Raw genomic sequence first — 13516 nt, forward strand, 5'->3', positions numbered from 1 at the left:
TTGGGTGGCTAAACACAGGCAGCCCTAGTGGGTGAGATGCATTGGGTGGGGGATACCCTGGGGCCAGGCCAGCCACACCCTCAGCCCCCATCCTCTCACAACAGGCCCCAAAGGCTTCATAGTGGGTCCCCCTCCATCAACAGCTCCTTCCCTGGGAAAACGGGGGCAGGGGACGTCTGGTTCCTTTATTTGTCTCATACATGCTGATGAACCAGATGGGGCGTGTCCTCCACGTGTGGGCTCGGCCAGTGAGAGGGGCAGGATTGGTGAGGGGCGGCCACAGGGGAACTGGAAGGCTGCTTGGAGGCCGTGGGTAATCTGGTGCACGGGGCTGGTATGAGGAGGGCTGGGCACATTGTTGCAGGGACTCAGCGTGGCCCATAGGCTGTATGCACAGCAGGAAATAGGGAAGATTATCACCCCGCCCAGCCCCCCAGCCCCGGGTCTCTCCATCACCTGTCTCCCTCCCTGGTGGGACATCTTCATGAGGGTCCCAGAGGCAGTTCCGGTTGCATATAAGTGATTTCTGAGGGCCCTGGGCTCATCTGTCTTTGTCTCCCGGCTTCTGCAGTGCTTTGACTTGGAGTCATACCTGCAGCTGAACTGCGAGAGAGGGACCTGGAGGTGTCCTGTGTGCAAGTAAGTGACTCCTGCCTCGGCATAAGCACAGTTGCCTGGCTATGGGAGGAGCTCGGGGCCTGTTCTATGGGGTCCAGCCTCCTCCCACCTGCCCTAAATGCATAGCAGAGGGGCTCAGATTACAGGGGCAGTGCATAGTCCCCTTGTACCAAGCTGTCGCAAGGCTGCCCTCTCCTGTTGGTGCCCCAGTCGTAACCAGCGGCAGGGGCCGAGTCTCTTGGGCACAGTGGGGAGGAGTGGGCTGTGTCTCTACCCCTTAGGGTCCAGCAGTCAAAGCCAATCCCCACCCCTCTCCTTTTCCAGTAAAACCGCTCTGCTGGAGGGCCTGGAGGTGGATCAGTACATGTGGGGCATCCTGAATGCCATCCAACAGTAAGTAGGTCTCTCCACGCGGGGGAAGGGGGTTGGGGGGGCAACAGGAATGCGGGCCCTGATGGTATGAGGTGAGTATACATGGTTGCCCCTGATAATTTTTCCCGCTCTGAGCCAGCAGACCATTTTCCCACATCCCTCACTTCTCTGCAAATTTAAGGGCTTCTCTACCTGGGGGCAAATGAACCTTGCAGAAAGGACCACGCTGTCAGAGCAGGAAGCTGACGGTGCCTGCAGTGGTGGCCATGCCGTGAGTGCAGGCTTTGGGGCCAGCTGCACAGCCACTTGATTTTCCTAGCCTCAGTCTCCCCTTCTCTCCAAAGAAGTAAAAGTCCCCGATACCTCTGTTGTAGGCAGAGTGTGATGGGAATGGGGGCAGAGGGAGCCTGGATGAGAGCATCACAGTGTCTATTCAAGCTGGAGGCTCTTGCGTCTACAACCTGGTACCCAGGACCCCAGCTCTGCCCCTTTGTTCCCCCAGCTCCGAGTTTGAAGAGGTCACCATCGACCCCACATGCAGCTGGCGGCCAGTGCCCATCAAATCGGACCTTCACATTAAAGATGACCCTGATGGCATCCCTTCCAAGAGGTTCAAGACCATGAGTCCCAGCCAGATGATCATGCCCAATGTCATGGAGATGATCGCTGCCCTGGGCCCTGGCCCATCCCCCTATCCACTTCCGCCTCCGCCTGGGAGCACCAACTCCAACGACTACAGCAGCCAAGGTGGGTGACGGCCGATGAGGAGGGAGGGAGAAGCCACGGCGGGGGCCCAGGATTTCTGGGGTGATGGTGGCAGGTGCAGGGAAGGTGTGGTATGAAGAGGCAGAGGTAACTTGCACCCCTAAAAACAACACCCCACCGCTGGCCTTGGGGTGCAGTGCCATCCTTCCTTCTCCATCCTACTGCTTAGTTCCATCCAGCCCTGTGGGTTGGTACCCAGTTGGGAAGGCATGCGTGAGACGCTGCTCCATGAGCCAGCCTCCTGCCCCTCGTACCCCACCCTGCTCAGCCTCCTCTCCTGACTCCTTGAGCTCCCAGGCCAGCAGCTGCCGATCTCAGGGGCTTCTGAGCCCACTTTGCTTGAGACACTACCACCACCCTGCCCCTTCCCCAGGCCCCCTGTGTTTCCTTTTGATGTTCTATGTATTGTGGCTGTCCCTACACCTCTCCCACCCTCTGAGAGATAGAGTCTAAGGGCCTGGAGCACCAGCCTTCAGCCACCGAGGTCACCGTCATTGTCCCTCACTCTCTTTGCCACCCAGACCCAGCTGCACTGCACTGCCCTCGGTTCCCAGAGAGTACCCTCCCTGCCCCCCAGAAGTCTGGGGATGTCAGCGCCCCACAGAATCCCTGCCCTTAGGTCCCGGGGCTCCAGATGATCAGATTCCCAGAGAGGTTAGCCTACCTAGCCAGAGTCCCACAGCATACTGAGGGGCCCAGCTTTCCAGCATGCTGATCCTCTGAGCTCTCACCACCTCCACACGGTGGAGGGAGCAGCGGCTTGGGGGCCAGATGGCTGGCTTCTCAGGGTGGACTCTCGAATCTAGCACGGCTTCTTTGTTTACTGGGCAGATTCTGGCCGCCTGCTCTGGGCCTGGTTCGTCCCAGTGTTGAAAGGCAGGCATGTGGTGGCTGTAGGGGAACAGGTCTGGGGGCTAGCTCTGCAGAGCCTGCAGAGAGTTCAGACTTGGGCCTCATTCTAGGACCCTCTGCCAACAGGAGTCCCGCCCACCCTGTCCGCCTATGCTGGTCCTGCTTGTAGCTGTAGACCAGCAGACACCCAGGGGTGCAAAGGCCCGCAGGAAAAGGCCACCCTGGGCCCCACCATACAGCCTGGAGGTCTGAGCTGCCAGAGCCGACCCTAGCCTTGCAGGGGTTTGGGCCTGGGTTCTTCGTTTCCACACTCTGATTCCCTGGGCAGGGAATTTTCCCTATGGATAACACCCCTCCCCATCTGGTTTTATCCCCAGGAAACAACTACCAAGGCCATGGCAATTTTGACTTCCCCCACGGGAACCCCGGCGGGACGTCCATGAATGACTTCATGCACGGGCCCCCCCAGCTCTCCCACCCCCCGGACATGCCCAACAACATGGCCACCCTCGAGAAGCCCCTCAGTCACCCCATGCAGGAGACTGTGAGTACCTTTTCCTTGCCCATGACCCTCCACCTCCCCGGTGCCCCCAGCCCTAGTATGGGGCTATTTGGGACAGAGGGCTCCCCTGGACCTTTCTGATGTTTGCCTGGTTCCCTCCCAGGCAAAGGGGAGGGCGGAGAGTTGAGTCTGGGGACTCAGGAGGGAGTTGGGGGCCTAACCGAAGCTGGGTCATGGCCCAAGAGCATCCCTGGACTTGGCTGTTTCACCCAGGACATCAGGTTCTCAGACGGGGGAAACTTCAGGCTCTTAGCTACACATACATACTGCATACATATGTACACGTGCTGATGCCTGCACACACCCTGCACGCGGGCCCACACACTGCCATACACATGGCACACATCCTACACACGTGCACACACACACATACACACATACACGCCGTCCCCCCTTACACACACTCTTACACTGACTCATAGTTCCATCTAGCCATCTAGAATTTTGTCCCAAACCCAGGCACTTTACTCCCTGAGAGTCTGAGCCCCTCATTCTGCAAAAAGAAACGTGAGGACATCTACTTATCCCAAGAGGATTCACTTCTCATCCTGTTTCACATATTAACACACACTCTATCACTGAGAAAGCCCCTTTGGGTGAGGTGCCCCGTGCCGTCCAGTGCCTTCTCTTCCTGTGGCCCCAACAGCAGTGGTGGAGGTCTGACCACCTTCCAGGTTCTCATCTAGGCAGTGCTGGATGATTCCACTTGATCTAGCGGACATGTTCTGAGCCTGACCTCCCGGCTGTGCCTTTTATCGTCGCAAGCAAGACAGACACAGGCCTCGTGCTCATGGAGCAGAAGTTCTGGTGGTGCCTGGATGGAGGAAGCACAGTTGGTGTTTGGGAAAGCCGAGGCCCAGGAGCTGAAGACAGGCCTCGATTATTCTTTGTGTCTCTCATCTTAGCCAAGGGGCAGTCACGGAGGGCCTGGCAGTAGGTTCTGGGTCACAGCTGCCAGAGAGAAGGGGCCAGGGAGTCTCGTCAACACCCGGCAGTGGGGTTGGGCCTGCACCCGAAGACATCTCTCCAAGCTCTGCTTTCTCCACGGCGTAGCCTCGAAGGAAGGGGCCTCTGGATTGTACTGTGTTCCCCACACTTGACATGGAATTGGTTCTGCTACTGGGCCAGGGGATTGTCCTATACACCAGAGCCACTAATCTCAGCAGGACCGACTCTTAACCAGAAGGACTCTGAGTAAGGGGCACTGTAGCAACTTGCCTGCAGGAGCCCAGAATGCCATATCAGAAATAGCTGCTTTCACAGGCCTTCGGCCATGTTTTTGTAAGTTGCTTTTTGCCCTGTGGGGCTTCTGATTTCTGGGAGCCTTTCTCCTGGCCCCCTTCCCTGGCCCTGCTCCCCAGGATCTCAGCATTGCATGCCCAGGAGTCACCCAGATCTCCCCCTGACCCCATATTCACATGGCACCTTCTGAGTCCTCACAATTCCCAACACTCAGACATGGCAGTGGGGGCAGTGTTTCCTTCCCCTGTCCAACAAGACTCTCTCCTGCCTTGTCAGCTCTGCTGCCTGTGAGTTGACTTCACAGCCCCCCAGGATGCTTCTCAAATATGCACCATCCTCACCCGTTTCTGGGCTTAGGTTAGATGGTGAAACTAGACCCAGAAGTACAGATGCACAAGACGGTGGGGTGCAGTCACAGGTCGACCAACCCCCCACACCTGCTCAACCAGAGCAGCCTCACCCGGCTGAGCACGAGGCCAGGAAGGATTCCCAGTGCACAGTGGGAGGGCCCCAAGCAGGCACTCATTCACCCAAGGGCTCTCCTGCGCCAAGTGGGAGGTTGACGGGTGTGTCGGCAGCCCCAGAGAGCACCCACCCCTCCAGGCCCTGCGATAATTCCAGCAAGATGTCAGGGCCAAGGAGGGCAGCTGTATCAGCAGATCCAGGGGACTGTCTGTCTGGGGCTGGGCTGCTTCAGGTGTGTAAAGCGCCCTCTGGCCCCCTGCTTCCCAGAGTGGTCACCATGGAGCACTGCAGGCGTGGGGAGGAGTCACAGGCTGGCCTCACACTGACAGCCATGATGGCCGTCCCTCCAGCCCCTCCTGGGCCTTCTTACTTCATTTGCATCCCACACATGTTCCCCCAGGATCACCAACCTTAAGGTCATGTGGACATCGCCTGTTCTCAGGGCTCCAGGCTGTAGGGGCAGTGCTTGGAGGGGGCCACCTGAGCTGTGGGCAGAGGCTGGCCCACAGCAAGGCCCGGGAAACAACTTTTAGGAGAAACGGGAAGAGGAACTGGGTTCTCTGGAGATCAGGACGGTGTGGCTGCTGTTTGCAAACCCACGAAGGAAGTGTCAATGTTTCTGTGTGGCCCAGAAGACGGGGCGGGGAGGAGGGTACCAAAAGACCACAGAGACATGTGGCCGCCTGGTTGCCCATTCCAAGTGAGCAGCCTGGCCCGTCAGAGAGCTCCCTGTGCTAGCAGAGTGTGAGGGGCATTGGGGCTGGGGCTGGGGTGGGGGTCACTTGGGGAATGCCGGAAATGGGGCCAGGACCTGGACTCAGCCTTTCACTCTGAGATCTGAGCTCTGAAGGCAGGACTGTTTGAGGCAGCAAACAGACCAACAGGGGAAGTTCAACTCTCACTCACTCACTCACGTGTCCCCTGCCCACCCACAGCCCCGGTTGCGCATGGGGTGGGGCGTGGGCCCTTAGGCTGTCTATGAGAGAAGCATGCCCATGGATGCCCAGTGGGTGGCCAGCAGGCAGGGTTAGGAAGCCCCAGGTTTGCTCCTTTGCCATGGGCTCAATTACATCCTACCTGGGACAGCAGGCAGAGCTCGCACTGAAGCCCTGGCTGCCACCGGAGTCTGTGTGCCCAGCGCTACCCCCAGCCCAGGGCCCACGTGGGGGCGCAGACCCCCGCCCCAAGCTGCACGCCTGCCCCATGCTGTCGTCCGTGTCTGCTCTCCGCCAGCCCAGCTCGGGCCTGCACCACGCCGCCAGCAGCGCTCCTGCCCACCTCCCTGCCCCCTGGAAACATGCCCATTTCGCTTCTCCATCCTGCCCTTGCTGTTGTTCATTGTGCTGGTGTCCAGGCCAGGGAGGCAGAGAGGCTCCCAGGGGCCTGCCTGGACCCCGAGATCTCAGTGTCTCCGCTCATCAGAGCCCTTGGCCGCCTCCCTCCCAGCCCCACATGGCCTCAGCCTCCCTGACGGGCGGTTTCGGGGGGAGGATTTTTGTTTGTTTGTTTCTCTGCAGAGAGAGAAAAAAAAAAGCATTCAGCTTTGTAGAGGGGTGGCTTTGTTTTGGGGGTTTGTTATTTTCCTGGTTTGGTTTGGTTTTCATTTCTCCAGGCGTCTCGTCGCTGTACCTCGTCACCTCACCTCTCTTTTTCCTGCTCTCTCCTCCTCCACAGATGCCACACGCTGGCAGTTCTGACCAGCCCCATCCCTCCATACAACAAGGTTTGCACGTCCCACACCCCAGCAGCCAGTCAGGGCCTCCATTACATCACAGTGGGGCTCCTCCTCCTCCTTCCCAGCCTCCCCGGCAACCGCCACAGGCCGCTCCCGGCAACCATCCACACAGCGACCTGACCTTTAACCCCTCCTCAGCCTTAGAGGGTCAGGCCGGAGCGCAGGGAGCATCTGACATGCCGGAGCCTTCGCTGGATGTAAGTTGGGGTCACCACGTGCCTTGGCCTGGGGCTAGGCCTGGCGCCGGGACCTGTCCGAGAGCAGGGGCGGGTGTTGAGGGCCCGAGGCCCAGGGTGGAGGAGGTATAGCTGTGAGGAGGGGTGGGCGGCCGGAGGGTGGGCCCCACCAACCTGCCTACCCTGGCTCCAGGACCAGGGAACCCCACAGCGGGCCAGCCCCCTCCTAGGGTCCCGCGTCCCCTCCCCCTCTCTGCTGGCCCTGCCCACCCCCCCCCACCCACAGTCCCGCAGGCCGGCCCTGCCCCGCCTCGCCCAGGCCCCCATAGAGTCCCTCTGGGCTGGTCCTGGAGGCAGCCCGAGAGGGTCCCCACCCGTCCCCGCCTTCCCCTTCCCCCACATCGGCTTGCCATCTCTGCGTCTGCCACACTTTCTGGCCCCGAGGCCGGGGAGGGGCTGGAGGGACAGGGTCCGTCTGTCTGTGTCGCTGGTGTCTGTCTGTCTGTCTGCAGTTTCTAGTCTGTGTGTGGTCCATGCCCTGTGCTTCTGCTCACTCCATCGCTCACCGTGAGAGGCCCCTGTGTGGGGTGCCAGAGAGTTGGCCTCGGGTCACACTGGGGGTGGTGGTGACTGAGATGGAAGTGGCAGCTGAGACTTAGGGATCACCGACCCCCACCCCCAACGTTGAGAACTGAATGGTCTGGAAGGTGGGGCAGGGGGACACTGGGTGATGGGTGCTGGGTAGCTGGGCAGGGACGCCAGGGAGAGGGACACAGCACTTGCCCCTCCCACCCCTCATCCCTAGACTCTACATTCCCAGACAGGAGGCCCGCCCTCTCCTCCATCACTCCTTTCCCTCCCGCCCCAGCCCCAGCAGGAGTCACCCTTGGTCTCTGTAGTGAATGGGGCTCACTCGGCTTTTTGGCCATCTTGAGTTCTTATCTGACTGTCCTCCCCAGACCAGGCCAGGGCAGGTGCTTTTAGATTGATGAGGGTCCCCCATGAGATCAGAAGATTCCAAGGACCTCACAGGAGAGGGTAGGGTTGGTCTGCCAGCCAGCCACGGTCTCAGCAAGGAGCCAGGAGTTCTTGGGTGAGGTGTGGGGCGGTGGGATCCAAACAGACCACCCAGCCTTTCATGCAAATCCACTTGGTTTTTGCTGAGAGGCCCAAGGGACCCCCAGTTGCTTGTGGCAAGTCTAAGGAATACTCTTCATTGAGAAGCCTCCCCAGCTGGTGGACTGCGGGCCCCACTGTCCAGACGGTGTGCTCTGGACCAGCATGGTGGCCTGGGTGTATCTGGGGACCACCAGCACTTAGTTTCCCCTGTTTGGGCCAGGACCCCAGGAGACAGGTCGAGGGCAAGCGAACAGGCCTGGGGATGCCCTGCCTTCCTCGCCCTGGCTGGCCCAGCCCTCGGCCGACACCTCAACTGGACTTCTGTACTTCTCTTCCAGCTCCTTCCAGAACTCACAAACCCCGACGAGCTCCTCTCGTACCTGGATCCCCCCGACCTGCCGAGCAATAGTAACGATGACCTCCTGTCTCTCTTTGAGAACAACTGAAGCCCACCCCTACATCGGGGCCACCCCTCCCCACTCGGCCTCCTTCCCCGCCCGCCCCCCACACTTCCCCGCTGGGAGCCCGAGCCCTCGGACCGCCCCTTCTGCGGCCTGCAGAGCCGAGAGGCAGGAGGGTGCGCTGTGAAGGCGGTGCGGGTCTGGAGCCCACGCCCAGAGCAGGCCCTGAAGATGACCCTCGAGACGGGGCGGCAGCCCAGAGAGGGGGCGCACGCTGATGGCGGCTTCCAGATGACCCTCCAGTGCCCCCCAGATCCTTCCAGTTTCTAAACTGTAACCCAGCTTCCCTGCTTCCTGGCCCAGAGCCACCTCCAAGTGACTGTGAACCTGAGAGAGAGCCCCCCAGACCCCGGCGGCCCTGAGCCCTGGAGGAGCAGCGGCAGCTGGCGGCAGTGAGAACGGCCTGCCCACCACCACCACCACCGCCCCCCACAGAAAAGCACAAACCTCTGGGCAAGAGAACTCTCAGGGGCCAAGGTTATTGCTTTGACCCCAGACCTCTAAGCCAGGATACCCTATGAACAGTCTCAGAAAGCAGAGAAAAAAGACAAGATTCTGTGTTTGGGAGAGGGTGAGCCATTTACCCTCTTGCTCGGGGATGGGTGGAAAAGCAAGTCAGGGCCTCTCAAAGCCAGGATGGCCCTGGAACCACTGACTCAGGCCAGGGCCCAGCCTTGGGGGGACGGGGCTACAGAGAAAGAACCCAGCTGAAATTGTTGTGCCCTTAGTTGGAGGGAGGGGGGGCCACCAGTCAAAGTTGGAGTCCAGTAGAATCAGCAACTTACAGTTTTGCTCCAAGCCTCTCCTTGTTTTTAAACGACCGCAACAAAGCTACGAAGTCACTTGGAGAAGAGGAACGTTGGACTTGGACAGCAAGCGAACCATTTCTCCCCATGTGTTCTGTTTCCGTCCTCTGCTCCCCCTCCCCCACCTCTCTGAGACTGCTACATGGGACGCCCACGTCCCTGTGTCCCAGGGCCCCTGTGTCCGCCCGGACGGCAAGGTGGGTGGCGGAAAGGCAGGGGATGCAAGGGCTCAGCAGGACCCCCGGGCATCGCTCGCTCTCCGGCTCCTCTGTCCGTCTGGTCTGTGCTCCAGGCTGCCCCGGGCTGCAGCCCAGTCCAGCGCCGCGTGTGCCAGGATCAAGCATCGCATGGTGTGTTTCTGTGGCTGTCTTAGCCCCAGCTCTCGGCCGCCAGCCTCTCCCTCGCTTCGTGTCCCCCTGCTCTTGCAAGCTTACCACACACTCCTACCCCAGCAGAAGCAGCCTCTGGTTTTCCCTCTGTGCTTTGCTCCATCCAGCCAACCGCTCTCTCAGAGTGCCCCGGGTAGCTTACTGTGCGTCCGTTTTGTTCCAGGCTCCCCTGTGCTTCCCCGAGCCACGTGGCCTGTGATGCTGGGCGGTTGGGTCGCTTGGATCGCTTGGATCTCCTCTGTAAATTTGTCGTGCCCCTCCCCTGCTGCTGCCTGGGGCCTTCACTTGCTCCCCCTTCCACTGTCTATGTTCTCAGCCTCTGTCTCCCTCTCTGTTGGCCGGGGGACACCCAGCACTCCTCTGGATTTGACCGGAATGTTGGCCGCAGCTGTTGACTTCCGGTCACCGAACCAGACGGCCCGGCACAAAGTTTTCTGTAGGAAAGCTGCCATTGTCCCTCCCCCACCCCTTTTCCTTTGTCCCGTTGTTGAGGTTTTTTCAAACAGCGTGGTGTTCTGTATGCAAATCAATTATTTTAAGAATTGCTTTTGTAAATATCTTTGTGAATATTTTAGTATTGTCTTTGATAATATTCAACATTTTCATGACCTGGTTATAGCCTTTGCTGGTGTTTTTAAAATACCTTGACTCAACGACAAAGACCGAGTCCCTTTTTTTAAAAAAAAAAACAACAAACAAAAACAAAAAAGCAACTAGGGCCATTTGTACAGATGAAGGGACGAAAAGCATGGGTGGCTGTACCGTGAGTTAGACGAAGACCAGGCTACCCGCTGTTGGGAGCCATCCCCAGTTGGCTGGTGGGGACACATGACACCAGGTGGCATGTGGCCGTCTCCCACCAGTGACCCTTAGCCCCAGCTGTGTCAGGCCATCTGGGGATGCCCCACCCCAGACAGACCTATAGATGCCTGCCTTAGAATTTCCCGCTTCCTGCCTTGCAAGACTGTCTCAAAAAGGCCTGGGTGTGTTCTGGTTGTTATCAGGGTGTCCCCACTCTGCTCACCAACCTACCCACAGCTTTCTAGCACAGAGGGTCGACCTACTGCCCACAACCCAGGCTCCGGGCACCTCCCTCATCCGTCTCTTGAGTAAGCCGTGGGCTCAGCACCCTGAGGAGGATTTCCTGGGTCCCCTCTCAAGCAAGCCTCCACCAGCAAGTTCAGCAAAGAGCTTTCCAGCCCTGCGGTGCCTGCAGCCTGCGTTCTGGGCACATACTCTTCCAGAGCGATTTTGGAGGCGGGTTGGTGGGGTGGGGGCAGGGGGGTGGGCATCAAAGCGTCCGGGGCTGAAACGAGCCCTAGTTGGTGACACATTCAGGTGACGACGGCTTCCCCAAGCAAGGGCGGTTCTGAACTCTGGGGAGATGCTTCCCTGACCCTTTCAGATGACTACTTGGAGCCATACGTAACCTCAGCGAAAACGATGCCTCAGCAAGCCACTTCTCCACGACAAGCATCCACCCAGGCCACGGGCACGTTGCTGCCTCCACTCCACGGGATGGACAGGGTGCCAGCAGGCAGGCGGGAAGGCCCAAGTACAAGCAATCACCCCATCTTCTTGGTTTGAAGCTTTACCCATGGATCATGTTCCTGTAGCCATTTTTATTTTTTAAGGAACTAATACTTTCTCCCTAATGGAAGCCCTGAACCCCCAGAGAGCTCCACGTCTGCCTCACCCAGCCAGACAGGGCGACGTGGGCAGCAGCCACTCAAGGGACATGTGTACATATGTAAATGAGAAATAGAGACATGTTAACAGACGCATTCATTTCCCTTGGAATGTGTATTGTTTTTATTTTACGGAACAAAACAACACAAAAAGGCTTGGAACTCCATCTTAATGTGGAAAAAAAACTAGATCCTGTCTGTTAGCGTCTGTGAGGTCTCTCTCCGCATCCGTCTCATCATGTAATATACTCTGACTCTGTGTGGAAAGGAATTTTTTTGTTCCGTTTTTGTTTTTATTTTACCTACATGTACTATTTAGCTTCAGTGTACTAGTCCTGCCACCTGTGTATTTTTAGGGTGCTATGGAAATAATGAAAAGAAACGGGGATTTCAGAAGAAAATTGTAACCAAATTCATACTTTGTATAATTTTTGATATCATGATCGCAGGTGATTGACACACACACACATGAACACACACCCACCGTGCAGCCTGAAGTAACCCCACAGCGACCGTCATCGTCTTTGTACATCTCTGTACAATGCAATCATTTCATACTTTAAACTGGTCAGAAAACTAATTGTGATTTCTAGTCTTGCAAAACTGTATGTAGTTAGATGATGTGACAGCCTCTAATATTTATCTAATAAATATGTATTCAGATGAAACCTGTATATTAGGTGTTCATGTGGTTATTTTGTATTTAAAGATCAAATTATTTGACTATTGCTAGACATTTCTATACTCTGTTGTAACACTGAGGTATCTCATTTGCCCATGTTAATTTTTTTTTTTTTTCTAAATAAATGGACAAAAACGAAGGTTTGGCGAACTAGCGATTTTGTGAATGTTAAGGAGTGGTTTGGGTGTTTGCTGGTTTTGCTTTATCAACCGCCACCCCTGCCCGATCACCCTGCAAAACAAAACAAACAAAAACTACGCAGTCAGGTGTTAAGTCGGAGGAGCCCCTGACACAGGGGTCCCTGCAGAGAACCTGGAACCTCACCCAGATTTATGTGCATAGTCCAGTGGTCTCACTTCCAGGTCTCCAGCAGCCCCTGGTTCTGGTGGAGGGATGGCCTGGCCAGCAGGAAGGGGACCCTGAATGGCGCCAGGCCCTGTCCGGGTTGCTGGGATGCAGACCCAGTGTGACTCAAAGGCTATGCAGTGCTATCTGGGCTCTGGCAGCAAGCCCCTGGTGGATTCTCTGGGCTTCGGAACAGGAATCTCATCATGTTACAGCTGCTGTCCCGCTGACCACCTCTCTCTGGCCACCCCACTTCTCAGCACCTTCACCCCCGTCACCTTTAAGGGGGACCTTGAGTCTTCTCTTGCTCATGATTGCAACTTACATAGGCTTCTTTGCTACAGCCGCTGCCCAGGTCCTGTTTCTATTAAACTGTCCTTACAGCCTCAGACACACAACTGACTTCCCTTCCTGTCTCTTCTCCTGAACTTCGGGGAAGTGAATCTGATTCTCAGAGCCCAGCATCAGAGGAGTTCCCCTCTTCCCTCAGCTCTGGCCTCAGAAAATAGGACAGACTAGAATTTGGCTGTTGTGGCTTTTCCTCCGCAGAGACAGTGTGAGGGCGAGTCCAAAGAAGGAAGTGGGGTCTGGTAGGCACCCCAAAGTATATCCCCTGGAGTGTGTGTGTCGGGGGGGGGGGAATGTGTGTCAGGAGAGAGCACAGGTCTGCATGTGAACAGGTGTGTGTGTGCCAGAGTGAGCCAGGAGGATGTGTGCAGGGTTATCATCAGCCATAGAACTGCCCATGGAGAACTGGGGGCCAGGAAGTCCCCTCCCTCCAGGCCTTCTCCATGGTGACCAGCTTCTTTTCTTGGAGGGAGATGGAAGGGGAGGGGAGGAGGAGAATTTACATTAAACCTGGAATCCTGTGGCCACTGCCTGCTGCTGGCAAGAGGCGTTTTCTCTGAGAACTTACACTCTTGGAAGAGGGATGAGTAACATCAACTACAGCTTCCCAAAGGGGCCCCCAGTTCCCCACTGCCCCGGGGCAGAGCTTTCCCATGGCCCTGTCAGTGGCTCAAGAAATCATTTTGGTGGGCTGTGACAAGCACTCTTTAAAGAAATAGATGAGAATGAAATAGAAAACACAAACAGCACCCTTACAAAGTGAGGGTGCCGATTGTATCATGAAACTTCTGTTGCAATTGTGTGTCTGTGACTGCTGAATCATGTTGTAAAATTAATTCTTACTTGTGGGTTGTGGTTAAAAACAAAAAGTTTAAATGCCATTGCCTTAAA

The 13516-nt window shown here is 57.0% G+C and overlaps 1 protein-coding gene across 6 annotated transcripts in view; it reads left to right on the forward strand.

Moving 5' to 3' along the window:
• Positions 1–11924, forward strand: part of ZMIZ1 (zinc finger MIZ-type containing 1) — a 171643-nt gene extending 159719 nt beyond the window's left edge. For 5 of the 6 annotated variants that reach the window (XM_043926013.1, XM_043926012.1, XM_043926014.1 and 2 more), the window contains 6 exons: positions 572–639; positions 943–1011; positions 1493–1737; positions 2985–3151; positions 6551–6808; positions 8245–11924. In XM_043926013.1, the coding sequence (XP_043781948.1) occupies positions 572–639; positions 943–1011; positions 1493–1737; positions 2985–3151; positions 6551–6808; positions 8245–8352 (915 nt within the window). In that variant the 3' untranslated portion in view covers positions 8353–11924. The remainder of the gene's footprint in view (positions 1–571; positions 640–942; positions 1012–1492; positions 1738–2984; positions 3152–6550; positions 6809–8244) is intronic. The other variant, XM_043926015.1, reaches the window with a different exon arrangement.
• Positions 11925–13516: the final 1592 nt, after the last annotated feature.

Source organism: Cervus elaphus, chromosome 15 (genome assembly GCF_910594005.1).
Source record: "Cervus elaphus chromosome 15, mCerEla1.1, whole genome shotgun sequence".
Taxonomy (NCBI): domain Eukaryota; kingdom Metazoa; phylum Chordata; class Mammalia; order Artiodactyla; family Cervidae; genus Cervus; species Cervus elaphus.